Here is a 23,698-nt window from a genome sequence, read left to right as displayed (position 1 = left end):
TCATTTGATTGCACATGCAACAAACAGTGTTATTACTTTGTTACTTAAATACTGAGATTGCTGTGTACATAAATTTCCATACGGCATATGTAAAGTTCAGTTTATTCCTCTTTTTATTCAGTGATCATTCATGAAAAAGATTTATTTTACCTACATTGTTGCTTTACTGATTTGTTTTATAGGGAACAGCAACGTCTGTATAATAAAGACAAAGCAGCAGATGGTTGCCTACACATTAATAGCTTGTGAGGTATGTAGACAGTCACAGTGAGGTGTTCCTCACAATGAGGAACTAAGACACATTGGAAGGAATGTACAGATTCTTTACAATGATAAGATTCATTCTACAAGCAAGATGATCAAGCTTTTACACCAGCACTAGTTTAACATTAAGGTTATTAGTGTTCCTGGTTCTTATTACCAGCCATCTGTTTTTAATTTTAGAACTTTTTTTTCTTCACATTTGGCTTGTGGCCACATAACTGGTGCAGTATATGACTGTGAATGTTTTTCTAAAGTTACTCTGCTTGATGCCACATAGGGATTTTTATGATGAACTGGTGTAAAAACTCCAAAGGCATAAGTGGAGTATTAAGTTGCTAACTGAGTAAGAGTTGCTGTACACTTGGCAGAATGTATATATAGTATGTACAGTACTTGTGTGCAGGAACGAAATAAGAGGCTGCATGCAATATGTTTCTAAAGTTTCTTAAATATAATAAAACCAATGTATCGCACTCTACTTTACTTTCGTCCTTTTTTTATTGAGAAATCAGTGACTCTGATGCACACTTTGTTACTTCCATGTGAATTTAAGCATCTTATATTATTTTTGGAGTAAATTATGTCAGACAATTGTCTAGCTTTGTATTTTGCAATAGCGACTGGATTACAAGGGCATTTGAACTGAAAAGGCTATCATGCATCATTCCATGAACCTCTCCATAGCTATCCACAAATATGCTCTATCCATAATTTTGAAACACACACTCCCTAGTTGGTCACAAACATATGTTATGTTTAATTTTGCATTGTGTAGGAACAGAGAATCAGAAAAGGTGCTTAAGTGTTTAATGTGTCCCAGTAAGGTGTTTGAGTCTTTAACAGTTTTCTGACTTCAGTCATCAAGCTGGCAGAGCATGGCCACACCACGCTTGATCCAGTATTGGGGGCGCCTGCTTGTAGGCAACATCATGGAAATGACAAAATTGGTGGAGTGGCCTGTGGTAGAGAGGGTGCCTTTCCTCTCAGTGGTCTTGTAGAGAGGGCAGACAAACAGCTGCTGAGGCTGATCAGTATTCTTCCTTGAATCACCTGAATGGGAAAAAAGGAAGCAAAGAAACGAGGAAAATCAGAAGCAAAGAGTCAGGAATATGAAAAGGAAATTATAATTATAGAAAAATGCAGCAACATTAACAATAATGGGGTTGAAATAGACACAACATGCATTTTATTTGTCATACATTTGTCAGTGTACAAAGTATGGTAATACTTACTGGGTTTTATCCAGATAATGGGCATGAAGTCAAATAGGACTTTGGGGTACTGCTCTGCAAGAACTCCACTTATGAGGGACAGACAATAGTTAAGGTTTATCAATGCTCTTTGCATGTCAGTATTATAATGGTATATAATTACTGAGCACTTACCTTCCTTTGTCCCATCGAGCTCCATCCAGAAACAATCCATTAACGTAAACACCATCCTCAGGCGATGCGCCTGACTCATATATAGGAAGAACCTGTAACATAAAACCATGAAAACAAAACTACAGGTCAGTATACCCTTAGGGCTACAAGAAGATCTTTGAGGTGGAGAAGGAAAGTGAAAGCCTTTTGACCTCAAAATCAAAGCCAAGCATGTCAATGGGGACATGGTATTTCCTGGCGTAGTTCTGCATAGCCCCAGTTAGGAAGGCCTGGGTGAAGAAGAATCCAGACAGCCAGAACACGTTGGGTTTACTGGTGTCATACCAATTCTACAGACACACAAAAGTAAAAGTAAAACTTTGAGTGGAATGACAAACTCAACAAAACTCCCATATGATTACAGTCCTTTCTCCTGTTCGTCTAAATTATCTTTATTAAGCAGTCTCACCTGTAAAAACTTGAGCCTTGAGAGAAAGTCAGTAATGTAGCTGCCCAAAGTCTTGAGACTAGGGTAAGAACGCTTGGCCCATTTCTCTGGGACCTTGCCCACAATCAAACTGCCTGCAACTGCCTCCAGCTCTGCATCCATCACTACCAAACCCTTTATGGCCTTCAACAGGTTCTGTAGACTGACACGGATTGTACTACACAGCCTGAGAGAGAGCAAAAACAGTAGTTCAGTCATATGAAATAGGTGATGATGTGCTGTATGTTTTAAAATTCTGGACTCAGCCGTTTGTCCGTACGTGTTGTAGCGCTCCATCTCTTGGACGAGAACAGTGTTCATGCTCTCCTCGTAGAGCACTGGAAACTTCAGGAGAGCTGTTTCTGTGTCAAAATTAGCTGGAAGCTGGGGGAAATAAGCAAGTCAGCTAATTAAAAAATATACAAGGCAGCGCATGCAAATTATAAACATGGTTAAGTGAACACAAATTAAAACTGGCACTTTAGTGGAAAGCTACACCTGCACTGGTGCCATGTGTATTTCCTTCCAATATTAAACCCAATCTTTGAAAAATGTGTTTAGTGCCTCACCTAAGAGACACAATAACACTCTCTAGATATCTGTAATCTAAGACTCTGCAAATGTTAAGGGATCACCAAAGGTATTACAAGTCATACTGAGGGGAACACGGTTCAGCAAAGTACAAATGTCTGGAGAAAATTTTGTGCCAATCTATCAAGGAGATGTTGAGATATTCCACATGACAGGTGAAAGCATAAACCTGCTGGTGAGGAAATTCAAAGGATTGCCTTAATCCCTATGAATCATTCTCTGGGGACCATGAATGTCTGTACAAAGTTTCATGGCAATCCATCCAATAGTTTGTGAGATATTTCAGTGTAGACCAAAGTGGTAAACTTACCGCCACCCCTAGAGCCTCGACACTAGCATGGCTAAAAATAGCTAAATGGAGAGGAAGTTTATTAATTTTATACCTTAGTGAGGATGTCATTCGCTATGTCATACAGTGCGTTGTCACTTCCAGAGCTTGCCCCTCCCTTAGCTCCTCCACCCTGGGTGAGTAGCAGCGAATCGAACAGTAGCTTTGTCTGCTGGAGATCTTTGGAAATGTCAACATTTTCATGCATCCCAAACACCTCTGGATGCTGGCTAAATGGAAGCTCCTAGAACATAACAAATGTATTGTTATTCAGTTCAAAGTCATTACATATATACATAAAAATAAACATTTATGCTCTTTATGTGTGTTATCTCAAGTGGCTTTACCTTGATAAATACAATGTAGTCCTCATAGTTAGATTTAGGTGGGGCATAGTATTCGCCGCTAGGTGAGAAAGGGTAGCGGGGTTTCTCAATGATGTCCTTGTTGTAGAAGTCAGCCAAGATGGTCATCAGGAGTCGCCTATCCCAGTCGTCTGTCACACGGCCACCATAGTTGCACTCCCCGGTCAGGTAAGTTATGGCCTCGAAGGGCACTTCATCATATTCATTCACAAACAGCTAAAGAGGAAAATAAATGTAATCCGTTTTAGAGTCTTGTGATGTACAAACTTAGCCACTGAAACTCTGAATGAATACCTGTAGCTGTCTGATGCTGATACGAAGGTCGGACTCATTGAAGCCATAGGGAATATTCCAACCAAGTGGACCAAACTTCTTCCTCTCCTGAACAAGAGCATGAAAGAAGCACAGTCCATACAGGAGCTTCTCCCAAATCTAGTGGAAGTAGAAAAAGAATGTCCTTCATGTGATTGACCTTTTACATAAATAAATGGAAATTCCTGCCACATACTAAATGTGAGTTAGCTTCCCTAACTCACCAGCTCTTTATCGGGACAGTTATTGAAGAAGTCTAAGTCAGAAACAGGATCTGACAAATAAGACTGTAACAGGTTGAGTCGGAGTCCTGTTGGAGGCTCGTTTGTCATTTTCACCCCGTTCTGCAGGATGGTCACTGGAAACTGATATCAGAAAGCATGTTTTTTTCTTTAGGACTATGATCAGAAAAAAAAGTATCTTGCTGCTTCATTAACTTTTACACATGAAATGAAACCGAATGAAATGCAATGAGCTCTACCTTGGCTGAAGGGTAGCTTGTGAGCCAGAGGCGGAAGTCTGGGTGGCATGTTGCTGGACTGAAGTCCTCACAGGTTTTCTCTAGGGTGGACATCCAGGAAACGGCCAGGTGACAGTTCTGCAAACACACCCATGTCCCATCCTGCATGGCTGTGGATATCATTTTAGCAGCGATGGGTCCCTGGCCCTGCCCCAGAGAGATGGACTGGAACTTGGCGCCATCCATTTCCTTGTCACTGGCAAACTTGAGTAAGCCTGCGGAGGGATGTTGTTATTATTAATGATTTTGAGGAGTAGCATTATTTAAAACCTTGACAGCCAGTCATTGGTACTGCAGGGACTTACTAGCCATTGGATCAGCTCCTGGAGACAGCACAAACACGAGTGGGATGGTGGAGTTGGAGTCCAGGTAGCTCTTACTTAGGTCAAAGGGAGGGGGCTGGACAAATTTCTTCCCCAGTTTGCCAGTGACATATTTAGTCACAGCTGGTACTATCTTATCTGGCCTGAGACAGCGAACAATGATCATCTGCTGCAGCTCATTGAGTCGTTCACACCATGGAGTGGGCAGAGGAATGTTGCACGGCTCTTTGCTGTCATAAATCGGCTTGAAGTCTCCTGGGCTTTTGATGAAAGCCCCTCTGTGGAATAAATAACACTTAAATTCACTCCATTAGACAAAATACATTTATAATGGCAAAGAAGACTAATAATAACAAGTAATAAAAAAGCATGTTTTGTTGAGTGTTGCTTTTTACTTTATTCCTTGTAAGCCCGGCAGATCGCTGGCTCTACAGATTTCATCCCAGCTCTTGTCCTGTAGCCAGGTGGGGTCGGGGTTAGCAATAGTGTTTTGCAGGCCCACTCCTCCGGTCAGCAAGAACATGAGGTCAGTGTATTCAATCTCCTCTTTTGCTCTTTTGAGTGGAAACAGAAGAACATATAACAATGTAAAACTCCTATAGTAAAACTGCATGTGGTTAAAAGCTGTAATTCAATTCTAATCATTTAATCCATTTAACCAATATGCCCCAGTAGCAATAACACTTACAGGAGTAGATTGCAGCAGAGGAGGAAGGAAAAGAGAAGTTTGTCCCTCTCAAACAGAGAGCGGCAGACGTTACAGTAAAGGTTATAGGTGAAGTGATCAATCAGGTATCGAAGCCTCCTCTCAAGGATCTTGGACTTGTTGCTGATTAATAAAAGAGAAGACATAGGAAGCTTCCAATGAACACAGACCAATTCCTAAAAGTTAAACATGCTATGCTAAAAGTTGTGAGTAAAGGGCACAGTCTCCTGCCACTAGTGTGTCCCACTTAAATATGCTTAGAGTACAAGGAAACATATTCAGAATGTCTACAGTTGCAACTTGTGATGTTATTGTACAAAAATGCACAATTCCTGTGTCTGCGGGCACATCTGCTAATCTACAAGTAACTCCTCCTCTGTCTTTGATCATAAAATGGTGTTGCATGTGTTCTCTGTGTGGTTTACTGGTTGGACATTTCTGAAAATGGTTAAAACACATTAGGGATGATTTGGAGAAAATTACACCATGTCTACCATGAATGATGACACAGATATTTTCTAAACCTAACAGCATTTCTGGTTTATTTCATTAGATTCTGAGAACATAAGTGAACATGAACAGCTGGTACAGTCACAAATTCTCAGCATATTGGTCTCAATGCATTACCTTTTTTTGGGACACTGCAGAACACATGTGTGCATAGCTCACCTGTCTTGAATAGAGTTTATGTAGAGGTTGACAAACCAGCTGAGAGAGTACTGGTACATAGGGTCTATGTTTGTCAAATCAGCAATGCTGAAGAACAGGATGGAGGAGTGCTTGGCAATGGCTCTGTAACCCTCTCTAGACTCTGCTATCTTGATCTCTGTCTTCTCTGCGATCTGGGAAATGTATAAACAGTAGGAAGTCAGATTACCAAATATCAGACTAGTCATGAACACAATCCAGGTCTCATTTTCTCTATAAAGCATGTATTTGTGCATTGTCCACACCTGCTGTTTCTTGTTAATCTCATTGGACATGATCTTTGCGGAGTCTAGAATCTGTATGGCACTCTCATCCTCCAAGATATTTCCCTCAGAGGACTGCAGTGTCTCCAGGATCTTGTCCTCAATTTCCTTAAGTTGCCTCTTATTAGCAGCTGACTGCAGGATTAGTGCATTTCTCTCCTCTTCCAGTTCTGGCCTGTAGAGCAGATAAATCAGAAACAATGCTCTAAAGAAGCGATGACAAGTAAACAGTGGTATACCAGCATGACCATTTTATGAGCGCTACCTCTCCTTGGCTACCACAATCCCCAACAGCTGGTCCTCCAAGCCTTCTGGGGTGATCATGAAATTGAGCAGGGACACCTTGGTGGCTAGTTCTGGTAGGTAATGTGGGTTCCTCAGCTTAGTGGTGATGTAGAAACGGAAATCGTAGGAATACTCAATCACACTCTCCCCAAGCCTGATGCAATCCACACCACCTAGGTGAAACAAAAAATAAACAGTTTTTGTTTTAAATTCAAAATCCCAGTTGTTCCCCTTGGCAGCCATCTCACATTCACAGCACCTTGTTTGAAGGTTTGTTTAAGCAGCAGTGGTTCCAGTGAGGGGTCCAGCTCCTCTCCTACATTTTCCAGCAGCAAGGGTGTTCCAAATTGAATACAGTTTTCTAGAGTCCTCATGTAGTCCCCGTCTGTTAGCTTGATTACACTCAGGTTGCTGTCTTTCTCTGAATTCTTCACCCACTTGTTGGCCTGACCCTGAGGGTCAATCATCAGGGGCCTACAAGAATCCAAACATTAAGTATGAAATGAATCTTAGGTTGAAGTACACACCTTTTCTGCCCAGTTTTTTCACATTCAAACAAATCTATCTTTTTTTTAACAAATGTTTCAGTCAGGTAGTGATTAATTAAACTTCAAAACATTACAGCAATACAGACTCACCATCTACGTGAATTACTGACAATGACACCATTGTCGATAGAGAAAGAGTCACTGGGAAGGCCTGCAATGTTCCAAGCCCTGATCTTAATGGGATCTCCCAGGGTCTTACTGAGAGAGAAGTCATCTGATGATGGAATTTTCTTAGACTACAGATATTAAGGTAGGTGAGAAGAAAGACAATGAGCAATTAAATATGTGTGAATGTAAAAAGAATTGTGTCTAAATAAAGCATTGGAGGACTGTACTTGGCAGAGTTTGGTCCATGACTTGGTGCATTCCTGTCTGAAGCCAGCAGTGAAGGCCCCCAGGTAGGCGATGACACCAGCGGAGATGAGAACATCCCCAGTCAGGTTGTCATACGTGTTCTGCAGGTCATCTGCTGCCTTAGACCATCTTAAGACAGACAGTAATTCAGTCAGTGGTGTACTGTAGTTATGTTTTTGGAAGAAAATAATAAACAATAGAATATATACAGTATGCATCATCCAGACCTGGTCTTTTCTCCGCCCAGACCACCAATGAGTTTCTCAGCCCTCTCCAACTTCCTGGCACACAAATCCACCTGGATCTCTAGCTGTGCCTTCTCCTCTGTCTTCTCCTCAAAGGTTTTCTGAAGGGCAGCCAAACGGTCCTCAACCTCCTTTAGCTCACCTCTCTTCTGGTCCAGCAGGGCCATGGTAGTAGCCAGGGACTCCTGCGCCTCTGCGAGATTGGCCTTCTTAGGGGCCACAACCTAAAACCAAAGAGTGGTTGAGATCAAAGAATAAGTGTGAGTGTATTATCAGGACAAGCCAATAGAAAAAAACGTCTATGCAAAGCCAGAAACACTGCACCTTGGCCACCCTGTCATAGACCTCCATCGCTTGAATCCACTTGCACAGGCCCTCTGCTGCAGAGGAGGCCTTTGCCACTATACTGGGGTCAAAGTCAGGATTAGTCATGTACTCACTACGGATTTTTTGCATCACTGGGACCTGCAAAGAAGAAATAGAGGAGTTAGTCACAGCAAAATACAAAAGTATTAAGTAATAAATGAAGAATGTACACGGTGACACTCACAGGAATATTGTCCTTGTCATATTCTCTAAGATCTCGTAAAAAGTTCATATCACCCAGTAGTTTCTTGCTTGGACCCCAATAGTCAAAAACCTAGACAATAAAGAAAACATTTTACTCATCGTGACATTACTACAAGTTGCAATGTTAAGTTTTTTGTTATTATGAGCTTTGGCAGTGTTTTTAGGGTCTAAAAATGAGTAGATATTTTTATCTTCAGTCTAACCTTTTTTCCAGTTCCAGCTGGGTCAGCTATCTTATCCGGCTTTATATCCTTCATCACACACACAGCTGACATCACCAGCTTTACCCCTGAAGGAGGATTTTTCATCGACTTCACAATTGTGACATCAGAGGGCTGAAATGAAACAGGCAGCTCAACTTACTCAACTGCCTATACTGTGATGGTCTGAGTGGCTGAACTTTGATACAAGGAAGCAGAAGCAGTGCAGTTGAAGGATGTTCACCTTCAACGTGTCTAAGGCTGACAGAGCAGCCTCCAGGGCAGGGATGGCCTCAGCTAAGTCACTTTCACACTCATTCTTTAGAGCCTGAGCCTCGTTGGCTTTTATAGTTGCTGCCTCCTCATCAACACGCACAATTTTACTTTTGGCTTCCACCTCTACAGACTCCACTTCAATCACCTGAAAGTCATCACATAAAACAATTACATTCAATATATTTTAACACACTGGTATACGCGATCTAGGTCGATGTTGAGGGTGACTGAAGACGTAAAATTCATTCACCTTCATCATTTTGGTGTTGTCTATTTTTGCCTGTTCTAGTTTGGGCTGCAGGTCTACAAGTTCCTTCTTCATCTCACCAACCTGCAGAGAAAAGTTGTTAATTAATTGTTAATTATTAAAAGGTACGCTGAACATTTTGTAATTTAAAAACAAACACAAAAAACTATTCTGCTAAAAAGTGCTGTATATACCTGAGATTCAGCAAACGCAAGTTTATCCAGACCATTAGTATACCTCTGTTTTGCTTTCATAACAGTGTCTCTTCTCTGAGTGAGTAGCAGACGGAAAGCTGCAATCAGCTCCAGGTAGGATGTGGGTGTCACATAATTATGGCGACCTAGCTCAGAGAGGAATCTGCAATGAAAACAACAGTGCAATAAAGGGTTTATAAACATACTTTACCTTTGAACATATAAGCTATAAATAATCCCATGTCATACCTCTGTGAGAGCTCTTTGGCAGAGGTATGGAATGTTTTGCAGATGGGTATGACCTCCTGCCTCTCATTTTCACTCATATCTAGTGACTCCAGGAAGGAGTTGGCTACTCTCTCAAGAGCCTCCTCTGGCCATGGCTGTCAGGACAGAGAGAATAAAGGATAGTGGGGATAGGAAGAAAGACAAGATGCATGCAAAGGCAGACTACTGACACCAAGAATGTTATCTATGTTATCTCTGGCCCAGGGAGCACACATAACTAACTGACTGACTACATAGATAGTATTTAGCATTTTCTGTGTCTATCAGTAGTATATATATGTATAGTAGTATATTTTGCTAAAGATAAAATATAAAATACAACTACAAGCAATCACGCTAATCCTAATGCCAATACAGTACCTGAAACCAGTCAATGGTACAGCAATTGATAAGAGATGGAAATTGTCGCAGGCGATTTCGGAAGGCATCTCCAATAGGACTGAAGGCCACAACAATGTGCAGGTTCTCTTTACAGCGTGCCACAAAGAAAGCAAAAAGAGTCAAAGGACTCAGTTCCAAATTCTTATTACCGGCCTGGGCAATGGGACGTACTGTCTGGAGAAAGAGAGATGAATTAAGAGCAACATTTGAAGATGACCTTTATACAAGGTATACTTTGCTCTATAAGGGTATACATACATTATGTGACAACCTACCTCCATGATCTCTTGCTTCTCGTCTATGGCAAACAGATTAGGTACCTCCCCGGTGTTCAGGACACTGTCCACGTCTTCTAGAAAAGCCTCATCTTTTATCTGAGCATCAGTTAGTAAGAACACAGTCTTCTGACCTTTCACTCCAGCATTTTTCAGCAGCATCTAAAGTATAAGAAAAAAGCAGGGAGACTGGGGTGTTTTTAAAATCTTCCACATCTGTTTGAAAATGCAAAAGAATCACAGGCAGAGATCAAAAGGTAACACACCAAGTTGACTGGACAAAGAAGTCTATCCTAAATCATAAAGCTGACCTTGAGGTCATCTCTCCACTCAGTCATGCCATAGCTCTTTGAGATCTCAGGCTGGAACATGGTCATGTGGGCCATGGATGTGGCCAGACGGGTGATGGACTGGCGTCCACTGCCTCCCACTCCCACTAGCAGGGCATTGCCTCCTGGCTGCTTCAACACACGGCTAATACGGGACAGGTGCTCCAGGACATAGCTTCATAATCAAGTTTCCATGCAAGGATAGAGTTACACAAATATATATTCATCAACTTACTTCAAAAAAGCTCAAGCCATTTGCTTGTATGTTCAGTCAAATCTTATATTTTGTTTAATTTGTTATGAGATCTTAATATTTAATACTGTATAGCTTGAGACTACTATTTTTGCAGTGCATATAGTCAACTGACTCTGTAATACGAGAGCTGTTTACCGGAAGATGACAAGGTTCATGTGATTCTTGTTCATCTGATTGTATTCATCAAGACACGACTCCACAACCTGAGCAAAGCTTTCCATTGAGGGCACCTCAGCGTACAAGCGCTCATCGTCCTCCAGGTCAGGGTCCATGTAGTCACCAAAGAGAAGATTTCGCATGTCTTCCTCAACCAGCTAAAAAAAGAAGAAGATATATGACACATATTAAAACATATAGATTTTCCTATTTAATTTGTATTTACCTATTTCATATTGGTAGAGCACAAATACAGCAATGAATGTGTCACATGCTAGTAAAATCCACAAAACATATATCACAGTGACAAAAGGACCAAAGCAGCTTTCCTGCATTTACTAAGATACTGACACATATAATAGAAAACGACATGACACTTCAGCAAGTATAACTGCATCTCAACTTACTTTATTGCCTTCTTTAAGGTGATCAAACACCTGGTCAAAGGACTCTTTGAAGTGATCTCTGAGGATGCTGTTCATCAGCTGGTAGAGCCATGCTCGATCTTTGTCATCCACCAGGCGGTCATAGTAAACACGGAAGACCTCATGGACAAACAAGCGTATCATTGTGCGTTTGTTCTCCAGAGACTGCTTCTTTAGAAGCAGGCAGCCTTGGATAACTCGCGAGAAGTCCCGCAGGTTGAAGGTGTAGTGAGACTTGGCAGGAGTGGGAAGCAAGTTGTACATGGCTTCCTTATACACCTATGGGAATTAAAAGCATACAAGCAAAGAATAAATGCATTGACAAGATATGATTGATAAGAGCCTTTTACACATGAAAAACTATTCATCTATCTCATTAACTGTTAATTTGGTATCACTGTTTTTGGGTGACTCACTTCCATTGTAGCTGACACTATTTGGTTGCCAACTGTGAAACATTCAGGTGGGAATTCATTGTTTTTGAGATAGAAGGACACCACGCTGGAGAAGATGCGAACCATGGTGTCATCACTGAAGGCATTAATGCTAAAAATGTTGAAGTGCCGCAGGAAGCGGGACGTCACAGCATTCCTCCCACCACCGGGGGGTCCCATAGCTGAGATGAGCTGGAGGTCAACAAGAGTGATCCTAGAGGTATCTTTAAGGTCATACCTGCCAGATCATAAAAAGATAAGGTCTGTCTGTTTACTGAAGAGTGCTTAAGGTTTCTCTAATACAGTACATTTAGTCATCTTCCTTATCGTTTTCTTGCTTTGACATGAAATTGGCATGTAATAGCGGATCGTTCATACCAGTTTCCATGGTCCATATACTGTCGAAGAAGCTCCACAGGAGGCTGTGCTCCAAACTGTTCCAGTGCAGGCATGTTCATGTCATCTACAAAGATGACACACTTCTTTCCCATAGGAGGCCCAAACACTCCCTTCCTCCTCTTATCCAACCTGGACATGATGATATTCTGGACGATGCAATGAATAAAAAATAAATACAATAATACAATAATAATACAAATAAAAGAACAATCATTTCTTGTTTGTTTTGATTATTACATCTAATTACATTTTCCTATCGATCCAAAAGGTTTTCAAGGACATCTTTTCATTTATACGTCTTACATGCTGACCTGAGTTTGGTTTGCACTAGTGCGAGCTGAAAAATTGATAAAGAAGGGTAGATAACGATCTTTGTCCAGATTATTCATCAACTTCTCCTTCACATACACTGACTTCCCAGTGCCAGTAGGACCAACAAACAGGAGAGGCCTAAGCAGAGAAATAGGAAAGGTTTTGCAAAAAAAATCAATAAATAACATTTTGTCAGCTGAAATGCAAATAAATCCAGGGTAAACTAAAATGAAAAAACACTCAATGGAAACCAATATATATGGCAGTCAAACAATAATTTATGTCAATAATGCTCTAAATATTTGTATATATAGGTGCCACTGTGATCCTCTTGAATACTGACATTCCGTAGCTGATGCAGAGGTCCATGAGGTAGGTGTAGCGAACTGTGTCTATGGTGGGAACAATGATCTCTTGAACTTTGGTGTTTTTGTCCCCCAGGTTGACATTCTTGATGGCATCAGTCCAGTGAACCCAGCGGCCTTTTCCTTTAAACTGCGCAAGACATTACAGTAAGTTTTATTAATTTAAACACAAATGAAACACCTCTGAGGGATGTAACAACATATTACCTCATAGTAATAGTCATACACCAAGCCTTTCTCATCCATGGGACACTCCCATTTTCCCACAGCGGCAGGGATAGGATGTTCTTCTGTCTGTCCCGACACAGTCACCCTGAAGAACTTACTAAACCTCTCTCTGCTGTCTGTGTCACAGCTGCCACCCATAGACCACACCAGGGAAAAGGCAAATGAGGCCTGCAATCATAAAGAAAAACAAGGGGAGGTAGTGTACACAATTGTAATTAAACTGAAGTGGAAAGTGCAAATAAAAAACACTGAAATGTTTGCATGGAGGTGCAAATGTTTATCAAGTGCAGTTCCAAAGCAAGAGTTTTGAATAAATGAGGGTATAATATTATTCAAAATGTTTCAGTCTTTTTACCATGATCCAGGTACGAATATTTTTATCCCCAGGAGACGTCTTTACAGGTTCAGTGAGCAGCATCTCAAATAGTCGACACAAAGACACCACGATGTTACTGTTGTTCGTAGAAACCACTTCCTGTAAACAACACCACAATCCATTATGACAAGGAATCTGTATTTTATACAGTATATACAGCGTGAACTCATAAATGTTCTACAGCTATTTCTGTCTGGGGCTGGGTGTTATTTACTCTGCACTGTTTACGCAGCATCCTGAAGGTAGGCGGCAGGAGCCAGTGGAAGAGCTCCAGCAGCAGGGACTGGTTGTCTGGGCTCTGCAGAGCCTCAGGAAGAGTGTTCATCCAGGAGATCACTAAGGGATCCCAGCCCAACTGAGATGGTTCCATGTAGATCATACCACATCGACTGACTGTGGCAGGCTGCAGTGGGAAAAATAACCAAACAAAACCAAAAAAAGACAAGATGGTTTATAACATCCAATTACATCCTGTGAATCCAGTTAGGTACATTGTTAACTCCCACTGGCTAATGGAAAATTGTTCCACATCCTATCAAGCACATTTATTAAAGTTTCATTAAAGCAAAAAGGCAATCATTCAAAAAAACTAGCAATGGTTACATTCAAAGATAGGATAGTCAAAAAAATAAATAAATAAATAAAAAAAATTTAACTCCAAACATCTAACTCACAGAGGCCTGTGATAGATCCATTGCTTCAAAAATCAGACTCATCTGATTGGACATCGAGATGATTTCACCACTCATCAGGCACAACTGTGGAGGAAGAGTAATGCAAAGAAGGTCTTACTCAAGGATAATATAAATATTAAACATTTTTACTTTGTATTGTGTACCTTTTTGTTGTCATCCAGCACAGTGTTCATGCTCTCAATCCATAGTGTATCTATGGGACCATCAAACACCACCCATTTACGGTCTGGTGTTTCAGCTGATGCAAACTCACGAAATGTGTTGGCCACAATCCCATCAGTCCACTAATAATAGGGAAAAACAAAAAGTTAAAAGACTAACAGGAATAAAGGGCCACCTGTTGTCCCAGCTTTACATTAATATTGTAAATACGTAGATGTGAAACAGAATAAATACGAGAGGATCCAAAGCCCAGGTCTACCTCATGGGAAACTAAATCAAACTGTCCAAAGAGCTGTCCCATGGTGATGGACTTTGGGTTCAATGTCCTGAAGATGATCTTTTCCTCCTCACCATACCCTTTCTGATTCATGAGAGTCAGTGTGTCAGCTAGAACGTGTAGCACTTTGGTCTTCCCAGCAAAAGGCTCTCCAACCAACATGAACCTGAAAAAAAAGAATATCTTCATGCAATATCATCTTTCAAATATTACAAGTCGCATAAAATACTGTATAACTGTAAACATACTAAACACGACATCATAATATGGCAAATGTGAAATTGAAATACAACATACCCATGCCTGACTATCATCATCTCATATGTTTGGATCATCTTCTGAATGAAGACCTGTGTTGGCTGTACATTTTGATTTTTACAGCACTCTTCAGCGGCCTCCAGAAACAGCTGCCATGGATATGAAAAAAACAGTTACAATATACATGAGATTATTAATTAATACACAGGTAACATTAGATCTAGGACAAAAGAATACGTAATGGAAGCAAAATATCTGACCTGATAGTCAGCTTCAGGGAGGGAGATGCCTGGGAACAAATCGCTGGTGATTCCATTGAACAGCGGAATATCGTGGGAGAGAAACTTGGGCTCATTGACATCCTTTATGGACCTCAGGAGCTGGATGTTACAACACATGGAAAAAGGTGAACGGGTCAAAAACTGCAAAACTAATTGACAAACTAGAGGATTTCTCAATGAAAACAAACAATATGGACTAATATTTAGGAAATGCATTCATTTCAGCGCAAATACCAGTATGTCCTCATTCTCATCAGGAAACTTGAGCTTGAGGTTTCCTGCAGCCACAAGTACAGCTTTGACAGCCCTCATGCCGTAATCATAATGAAATTGGGAGGAGAGCTGCTCTGAACAGAGCCTGTATGTCATCACAATCTTTACTGACAGTGGTTTGGCATTGAGGAAGCCGTATGAATATAGAGAGATCTCTGCTATCAGGGCGTAGTTGGGAACCATCATAGCCACTGTTCTGAACAACACCTGCACAGAAAAATGAAAAAAATAAGGGTTGTTAACGTGTTCCTGCCATGTTGGACAGTCACACACACACACTTATAGAGAGTATGGTCTAGACTTGCTCTATATGAAAAGTATCTTGAGATTGTTATATAAAATATGAAATGGAATCTATTGAATTCATCCAAAGATGTTACATTATACTGAAGGGGTGTAAAAGCTCCATCAGTGCATTGTCAGCAAGCTAAATAGAATGATTTGATGGGTCTGAAGCGTAGAAGTAGTAACAGCCAAATTAGTCATATCTGACAATGCCAACCCACAATCCCTGATAAAATATTTGTTTGCTAATTAAAGACCTTAAGGTTGTCTGGGAGTTCTGAGCGTCCTGCGTAGCCAGGGTTCATTGTGATGGACACAAAGCAGTTGGGGTTGAGTTTGAGCATGGTCCCTTCAAAGTCAAAGTACTCTAACTTCAGCTCGATGGCCCTCTGGATGCAGAGAACCTGCTGGGCCACTACAGACAGCACCTCCAGCTCAATACGGTTGAACTCATCAAAGCATGCCCATGCACCAGATGAAGCCAGACCTTTAAAAAACTATGAGAGATTGCACCACAACACATGTTAAAAAACGTTTTTGCATAATACTATGGCATTAGAATAGAAATATCCTGCGGATGTTACTTTGCCCATAGCGAGGTAATCGAGTCCATCAGAACAGTTAAAGACCACGCACTGCACAGCTAGAGCTTTGGCAAGATCTTTGGTGGTTTCTGTCTTTCCTGTTCCAGCTGGACCCTCAGGCGCACCACCCAAATTCAGGAAGAAAGCCCCAATCTTAAACAGAAGGACAGGTTAGGTTTAAAATATCTGATCAATCAGCATAATTCCAATAAAAAATGTATTCAGGAAGATGGCTATTAGTCAGATATTTTACCAGGGTTCTGTAGCATCTGTCAGTCAGTGGAGTGATAACCAGGCGTGGTGAGTTCCCCAGGTACTCATAGGCATACTTCACATCACAGTTGATTATGCGAACACGAACATTGTCATTGGTCCAGTAGTAACGAAGCTGGGCTAGCCACTGGAAGTCGGTTTCATTTGAAACACCTGGTAACACATTTTATTCTTAAAGCATTTTTTCTTGGTACTGTTTTCAAACAGTATATGTCGTGCTGTTACAGTCCACTCTGCATTCTGTGCCATTAGGTACCTTTCTCAATAAGATCCATGACCACATCCCTGGCATGGACATCAATTGTGACCAGGGCTCCCAGAGTGGTTCGTGTTTGTTTGGGGAGTTTCCCTCTAACCAGCTCCACAATGTCTTTCAGCTGATTCTGGAGCTGCTGATAGTAGTTCTTTAAACCCTACAGAGAACAAAAGCCCAATTACTATTCTAGCCTTTTCACACGGTGATACTGTTAATATGTCATGATGATCAGAAGTATAGTATAAAGCTCAAAATCAACTTTTTCATCACCTTCCCAAAACTCACTAAGGGGGGCACTAACATCGTTCCCCAGCAGCCACATTGGCAAGGCCGCCTGTAGATGTGTCTGAAGCCCAATTAATCGGCAGACCTATTAATCACTAATCTAAGTCTATCACTACTGGTTTGTACATGTACAGCATTATCTTAATTCATTTTAACTAAATCTTACTAAATTAAATCTTCATAACTTGAACTTTTTATATTCAGAAAAACACTAAACATCAGTTCCATTCATTAAACTGTAATTAATAGTATTTTAAAACTAAAAAAGAAGAAGAAAATGAAATCGTCTACAAAAAGAAAATATGTAAAAACTTACATCAGCCCCTGCTTTGATGGCTTCATGAACTTCCAAGGTCCAGAAAATCTGTGAGGTGCAGAGCACCACCTGCCCAGGCCACTCCTTGACCCACTGGCTCCGTGCAGTCTCAGCGTAGGCCTGTCAGTACAACCTCATATTTATGTTCACACACATAAGAGGAACCACAGAATGTGATCCATACACAAAAATGATGGTATTAGTGTTAACAAATCACAGTAGTGTCTATTATATAAGGTATGTGAAACAGTAATCTCACCACTCTGGACCGAGCTACTACATCTCTGACACTGCGAAGCATCAAATCCTCCACCTGCACCAGCCACTTCTCCACAGCTCCTTTGGCTTCAGCTATAGAGATGAGCTGGATTAGCTGGACACGCTCCCCTTCACTACTATACATGGCCTAGTCAAGAGCAGTATGCAATTTATAAAATGAATGAATTAATTAATTAATAAAAGTTCATCAACCAGGATGTCATGCAACAACAACAATTTGTGTCGACTTCCTTACCTGGATATCCAGATTGGGTAGGAAGTCCAGTTTGGAAATACCCTCAAAGCACTTCTTTAGATGGGGCTGCACTCGCAGTGGGTCCTTTGTCTCTGACAGAATCTCCAGCATTTCATCATTGGACAGGAAGAAGAACCTGGCAGCGGCATTGGTGGCAAGTATCACAATCTGCAATAATAACAAAGAACTGCACAAAAGAAATACTGCAAAATTGTTTTGTTTACCGTGGAAAAAAGAGACGCTTCTTCTCCAGATAGGCATTCAGTCCTTTCATGATGCTATCCAGGAGGTTGTTAGAACCTTGCAGTTTCTCTAGCAAACCAGGCAGCGAGGTTGCTGGAAGGATCTACGATTACAAATCATCAGACACACACAGTTCAGCTTTCAGATTTTCTTTTTGTCAGAATAATGTATTCAGCATAAGCTTTTTTTGATGACTACCTTAGGGTCCTTAATGCAGTGCCTCATGATTTCTTTCCAGTTCTTGTCAACAGTTTGGAAAAGCCGTCCCTCTTCCGGAATCTGCTGCATGATGTCTTGAGAAGAAAAGATGGGCTCAAGATAAAGCCACTGGGCCTGCACCTTCAGCCATTCATCAATTGTTTCCTGGATACGAAGCAGTCGCTCCTCCCACACCTGAGGGCACAGAGCAAACAGTTAAATCTCTGCAAGCAGAGTTAGAATAACTCTCACCTGGTACAACTCCCTTGCAAAAAAATATATATTCTCACTATTATCACTATAAAAGCTGAATAAACTTGGAACATTTTAAGCTAACCTTGATCTCATTTTCAAAGGGTTTGATGAATGGCGAGCCCCTCATAGTCTGAGTCTTCACAATCTGGTCATCTAGCATTGTCTGAATCTCATCCAAGGCGGTCAGGATGGACACTCCGGTCTCTCTGTAAGGTTGATGGTGGAAAGAAATAGCATCCCAAATATGCACCATGGTCTGCATAGCCTTCTCCAGGGAAAACTCCTGTGGAGACACATAGTAAGGGCGTATAGCATTCAGCATCAATTTAATATTAAGGTTTTTATTGATCGCTGTACAGACAAGCACAAAATTTCAGCAGTTCTCACTTTACTAGCAGCAGCGCTGATAGACTCAAACTCTTCCAGATAAGGAGCAAGGTCTTGTTTGAGGACTTTGCGTAGTGTAGTACCAGAGTCAGGAGTGAGGTCATACCCCACTATCTCTGACATTTGGCCCCAGTGACGAGCTCTGATGCCTGGATTACACAAGATGGACACTACAGGGATATGGTTCTGTTGACACAAACACATTGAACATAATGGTTTAGCGTCAACAAACAAGACTTTATGTACTAAACGACGTCATTAATGAGCCCCTTTGAAATGACGTTTACATACTGTACCTTGAACTTTTTGATCTGCTCCATTACAGTAGAGCACAAAAGCACTGTGGGGCTTTCCTGCTTCTTTGGGTCATCCTCACTAGGCCGTTGCCGAGTATTCCCAGCAACCTTCTCCATCTCTTGATCAGCCTTATTCTGTTTCTGTTGGAAAAACTTCAGCATCTTGAACATCTCCCTAAAGAACTCATCCACTTTTACTTCCATGCGCTCGCCATCTAGCTGCTGGAAGGAACCGTCCATCCATCTATTCATTAGGAAGATAAATTGTTATCAGGGGAAGTGTTTTAATGCAAACATTTTAAAACACTTATCAAACTGAAATCCCACCTGTTCTCTGTGAGCTGCCACTTCAGCACATGTCCAAACAGCTTCTGATATGGCTCAATGCGGTCTTTGATAACCTCAACTTCTGGGTAAAATGTTGTATCCCATTTGTAAAAAGCCTCTTCTTTGTTAATGGAGACGATCATCTCCTCAGCCTCCTGGAGAAGTTTCTGAACTGTTTTGACATCTGTTACATACTGCCGAAAAGTGATGACAAGACAATCATTTTCCTTTTGATGTAATAGTACTGCTAGAAATCCACACTAAAATTAGGCTTGAAGAGGATTTTGTAAAATTCAGATCACTACTTAAATTGTACCGACACTGACAAGGAAATTGTAGACATATTTTAACATGACTATAAAATGTACTATTTATTGGCCAGGGGCAGTGACATCGAGGAGTATAGAGATGCTGGAAGGCAGATTTTGCAAGGCTAGCTGTTCCACTCTTTATGCTAAGCTAAGTTAACTGTCTGCTGGATGTAGCTTCATATTGTACAAATACGAGAGTGGTATTGATCTTCTCATATTACTCTCAGTAAGAAGGCAAATATAAAATATCGGAACTATTTCTTCAAGGTTATCTGAAAGTGCTAATGACACTGTACCTGCTGCATCATATCCAGCTCAGAGCAATGCGGGAACTCCTCTATCCTGCGTCCCAACTTTTCCAGCTGTATCATTAATCTTTCTCTTTTAGCAATCAGCTCCTGCTGCCCTTTCTGCTTGGCCTTCTGCATCACCTGTAAAATGACATAGTTATCCAGAGTCAGGTCATCCTTAAAAAACAACCATGATATACAGACACAAAAGCATTACCTCATCACTGAGATCAAAGACATCGAGGATTTTAAGTGGCCAGAGGAAGACGGTCGAATTAAGCTCCATATCCCCTGGCTCAATGATGTGGACCTCCAGGAGGTAAATCAGTCTACAGTAAACTTCCTGTAGAACACAATGTGGCAGTAAATTATGTTAGAATTGATTTTAAGATTACTGGAATTAATATGTTTTAGTGTAAGATACAACAGGGAGAACCAATTATATTCACCTTTATTTTTTCATGAAGCTCTGCAATACCCTTTGTCTTAGTCAAATTAATGTAATCAATAATCTGAGACATGTCATCTGTGTTCTCTGGTATTTTCAGAGCGTTCTGTCTGATGGCTTCAAATTCAGAGCAGATCCTTTGAACAGACACAAAAAGTATTGTGAGAAATCTGAGCATTTTAGACACAGAGAGACAGTTTTGTTAAAGAAGAAGTGACTCACTGTAGAGTTTGCTCACGATGGCTGGTGACCAGTTTCCTCAAAAGTATTTCAGCATAGTTGTTGGCTTTGTTGGCTAGCCCCTGTTTTAGCTCTTCACAGTCCAGATGGACCATTGTGAAGTGGGCTTTTGCTGGGAGGTTGACAATCTCCTTTGACAGAACATGAAACTCCTCCACTTGCTTTAAAAAGCAGCAAGATTACACATTGACAGTTATCAGAAAAACTGGTAACAAGGCAGTAGGTCTATAACATATACAGCATGAATCAAACTCTTTGTTTTATTACCTTAGTGCACTCATCAAAAGAGTGATCCTCTGCCATGAACTTCTCCACTTGAGCCTGTGCAGTTCCATTGACTAGCCAGTCATAGTTGTCAACTGCAAAATACAAAAAAAAGTCATTAATAAATGGAAATAAAATCAGTGGGGTGATAATAGGAAATTATTGGAATATGGAAGCTCACCATAGTTCTGAAAATGCTCGTAAGGTTCCTCTAAACTTTTGCACACGGCGGTCTGCAAAGTGACACGAGCCCAAGAAAGTATGTGATCAGCCACCTTGGCATCCACAAACGAAGATGTGTCTTGTGTCAGCCACGACTGGACCGTCTGTACTCTCTGTGGATCAATGTCAGAGATATCAAAACTTGCTCAAAATACATTTTTACATTAAAAATACCCCAGAAAGAAAACATTTCCTTCAAATGGCTATCGCACGTACATAACCTCACCTGCAGTGTATTTGTGATGGCATTAAGAATCTCAAAAACAGCAGCTTCCAGATCTTGTAAGGTGGGATAAATTTCCATCTTTTCATCATCAAATGTCAAGGCCATACGAAAGACTGGCAAGAGATGGCGATTGCTTGGATCAAACAGACTGACAAACTCCTCTACACTTGTCTGAAGGAGGGATTTCAACTGGGATTTTACAAAAGAAAAATGATAGTGAGTACATTTGTAATCGGGGGAATTACATGTCACAGAAGCACATTAGCTGATTAGTAACATGTATTTTCATAAAGTCATGAGATTATTGCTTACAAAATTCCTTGACCAATTCCATTTACTACACATGCAGCATTAAAAAACACAAACCTTGACAAGTTTCAGTTGTCAAGGTGTCTATAAGTGGACTTTTATGTTTCATGTTTCCAACAACTGGGTTGCTAAAAATACAACGTAGGACAGTACAACATAATGAATACTATATTCAAGTGCAGTTTTTGATTTCAATATTTAGTGAAATAACCGTAACTTTAAATTGCTCATGTTGACTTTTCTCCAGTCAAATCCAAGCCCAAAATCAAATCAGCATTATCTCACCTGATTGGAGATGAGGGTGGACGCACAGTCGTAGAAGGAGTCCAGTTTCTCCTCTTTAACACCATTCAGCGTATCTTTACTTGTTAATAAGTGGATGATTTTGGGGAACCAGGTATTCATGATCCGATCTTCGGTCCTCTTACACTCCACAGCCATTTTGTTCTGTAGGCTTTTACAGTCCACGGGTCCTGAAGCACTGAACCAGCAGAAGACAAAATTAAATTTAAAAAGAACTTTTATTATGATATCATAGTTATGGGCTTATTGTAGCTGTGTCATTTTGCATTCAGTCTTTCCATACCTGCACCCTGAAAAATCAACCAGGACCAGTGGAGAAAACATTTGGTAGCCAATATCCAAGACAGTTTGCATTACCGGATGAAGAATGTGCAAGTTTGTTTTTATCATCTTGCGGCTTCTGATAAATCTATCATGCCAAGGTTGAGAGAAATCAAGAATTCTGCAAAAAATGCAAAAAAAGTGCATTAAAAATAGACAACTACTATTAGGTTATTGTGCATCATTTGTGTACATTAGACACTCACTTTGGCTGGGTGGCTTTTCCTGCGATAACCCCTTCTTTGTCTGGATTCTTTAAGTCTGTGTCCACTAGAGGGAGGGAATATGGAATAATGACATACTACATGCAGTCTGCAAGCATATACATACATACATAAACAAATAACTGGCAATACCTGTGTGCTTGACCAGGACACTGTTGTAGTCATCGCTGACTTCTTTGCAGAGCTCCTGTAGTAGTTTTTTTGTCTCAGGGCTCTCTTTAAGTTTAGGCGGGACTCGGGCAACAATGGAGTCCAACAAACGTTGCTGGACTGGAACAAATGGGCAGCTCTCCATGCACCGCTTCTTCAGGAACATGTAGTCCATCTTCAAATGGGACCAGCATAAAATAGGAGAGGCATGACAAAAATATACATAGGGTAGGTCTCTTTACAGGTCAAATTTAATAGTGAAAAGACAACTTACCAATCGCTTCCGGCTATCACTCAGCATCTGTAAAGCAATGATTAGAATACACATTATATTGTGGACTGTTTTAATATAAATGTATATTTTAAATGTCTGCAGAGGTAGGTAACTGGCATACAGTAGATGGAAACTGTGGCTCTAGTGGCTGGCTGGGCACTGCTTCGCTCTCGCTGCTCTGTCTGTGAGCCTTCATCGCTCTAGACACCCTGTAACAATTCAGTCAACATACTGTCACATTGCACACCAATATAATGATATAATCATTAATGATTTACATTAGATCATCCTCCTTTAGTTGAGGCTATCACTGAGGCACTGACAAAAGTGAACAGCCGAAGTGAAAACATACATTATCATATGGAATCGCTCTTGTTGCACTTTACTCCTCCTGTGCCTCAGCAGTTTCTTGTCAACAGCTATCTTCGTCGCCATATCCTCCTTCACTGCAGCTGCCTGTCCAACCTCATCCCGCATGTCTTCAATCGGGGGCAGGACTGGAAACTTTGACATGCCCTTCGCCGCCGAGGCTTCGAAAACTTCGGGAGCGGTGGCCATTCCTGTAAACAGCAAGCCA

General features: G+C 40.9%; 1 protein-coding gene across 1 annotated transcript; it reads right to left on the bottom strand.

The window, feature by feature from the left end:
- Positions 1 to 175: 175 nt before the first annotated feature.
- dnah12 (dynein, axonemal, heavy chain 12) lies at positions 176 to 23,698 on the bottom strand. The gene is made up of 73 exons (XM_035657503.1): positions 23,474 to 23,698; positions 23,243 to 23,330; positions 23,122 to 23,148; positions 22,830 to 23,022; positions 22,680 to 22,743; positions 22,436 to 22,594; positions 22,135 to 22,330; positions 21,541 to 21,729; positions 21,274 to 21,427; positions 21,096 to 21,187; positions 20,811 to 20,989; positions 20,590 to 20,725; positions 20,358 to 20,483; positions 20,147 to 20,281; positions 19,540 to 19,733; positions 19,213 to 19,456; positions 18,917 to 19,102; positions 18,612 to 18,812; positions 18,275 to 18,469; positions 18,058 to 18,179; positions 17,834 to 17,969; positions 17,579 to 17,725; positions 17,320 to 17,439; positions 16,719 to 16,875; positions 16,443 to 16,615; positions 16,190 to 16,342; positions 15,863 to 16,102; positions 15,282 to 15,527; positions 15,027 to 15,146; positions 14,806 to 14,915; positions 14,491 to 14,674; positions 14,213 to 14,353; positions 14,049 to 14,132; positions 13,589 to 13,777; positions 13,354 to 13,473; positions 12,978 to 13,166; positions 12,749 to 12,900; positions 12,405 to 12,543; positions 12,073 to 12,239; positions 11,677 to 11,932; positions 11,243 to 11,539; positions 10,815 to 10,993; positions 10,406 to 10,598; positions 10,095 to 10,256; positions 9,799 to 9,993; positions 9,400 to 9,533; positions 9,151 to 9,313; positions 8,960 to 9,040; positions 8,678 to 8,854; positions 8,437 to 8,568; positions 8,214 to 8,303; positions 7,988 to 8,128; positions 7,646 to 7,887; positions 7,400 to 7,547; positions 7,155 to 7,300; positions 6,776 to 6,990; positions 6,497 to 6,689; positions 6,214 to 6,406; positions 5,930 to 6,102; positions 5,243 to 5,383; positions 4,950 to 5,108; positions 4,537 to 4,832; positions 4,193 to 4,446; positions 3,936 to 4,076; positions 3,694 to 3,831; positions 3,382 to 3,615; positions 3,090 to 3,278; positions 2,396 to 2,499; positions 2,098 to 2,302; positions 1,841 to 1,978; positions 1,650 to 1,741; positions 1,497 to 1,564; positions 176 to 1,314 (listed from the first exon to the last, which is right to left on the bottom strand). Exons 1-73 carry the CDS (start codon positions 23,677 to 23,679, stop codon positions 1,118 to 1,120), a joined length of 11,919 nt encoding a protein of 3,972 aa, XP_035513396.1. The 5' UTR covers positions 23,680 to 23,698; the 3' UTR covers positions 176 to 1,117.

This window comes from Morone saxatilis, unplaced genomic scaffold (genome assembly GCF_004916995.1).
Source record: "Morone saxatilis isolate NCDOM2014 unplaced genomic scaffold, NCSU_SB_2.0 Contig15, whole genome shotgun sequence".
NCBI classification, from domain to species: domain Eukaryota; kingdom Metazoa; phylum Chordata; class Actinopteri; family Moronidae; genus Morone; species Morone saxatilis.
Note: the sequence above shows the minus strand (reverse complement) of the source record. Positions and strands in the feature narration are given on the sequence as shown.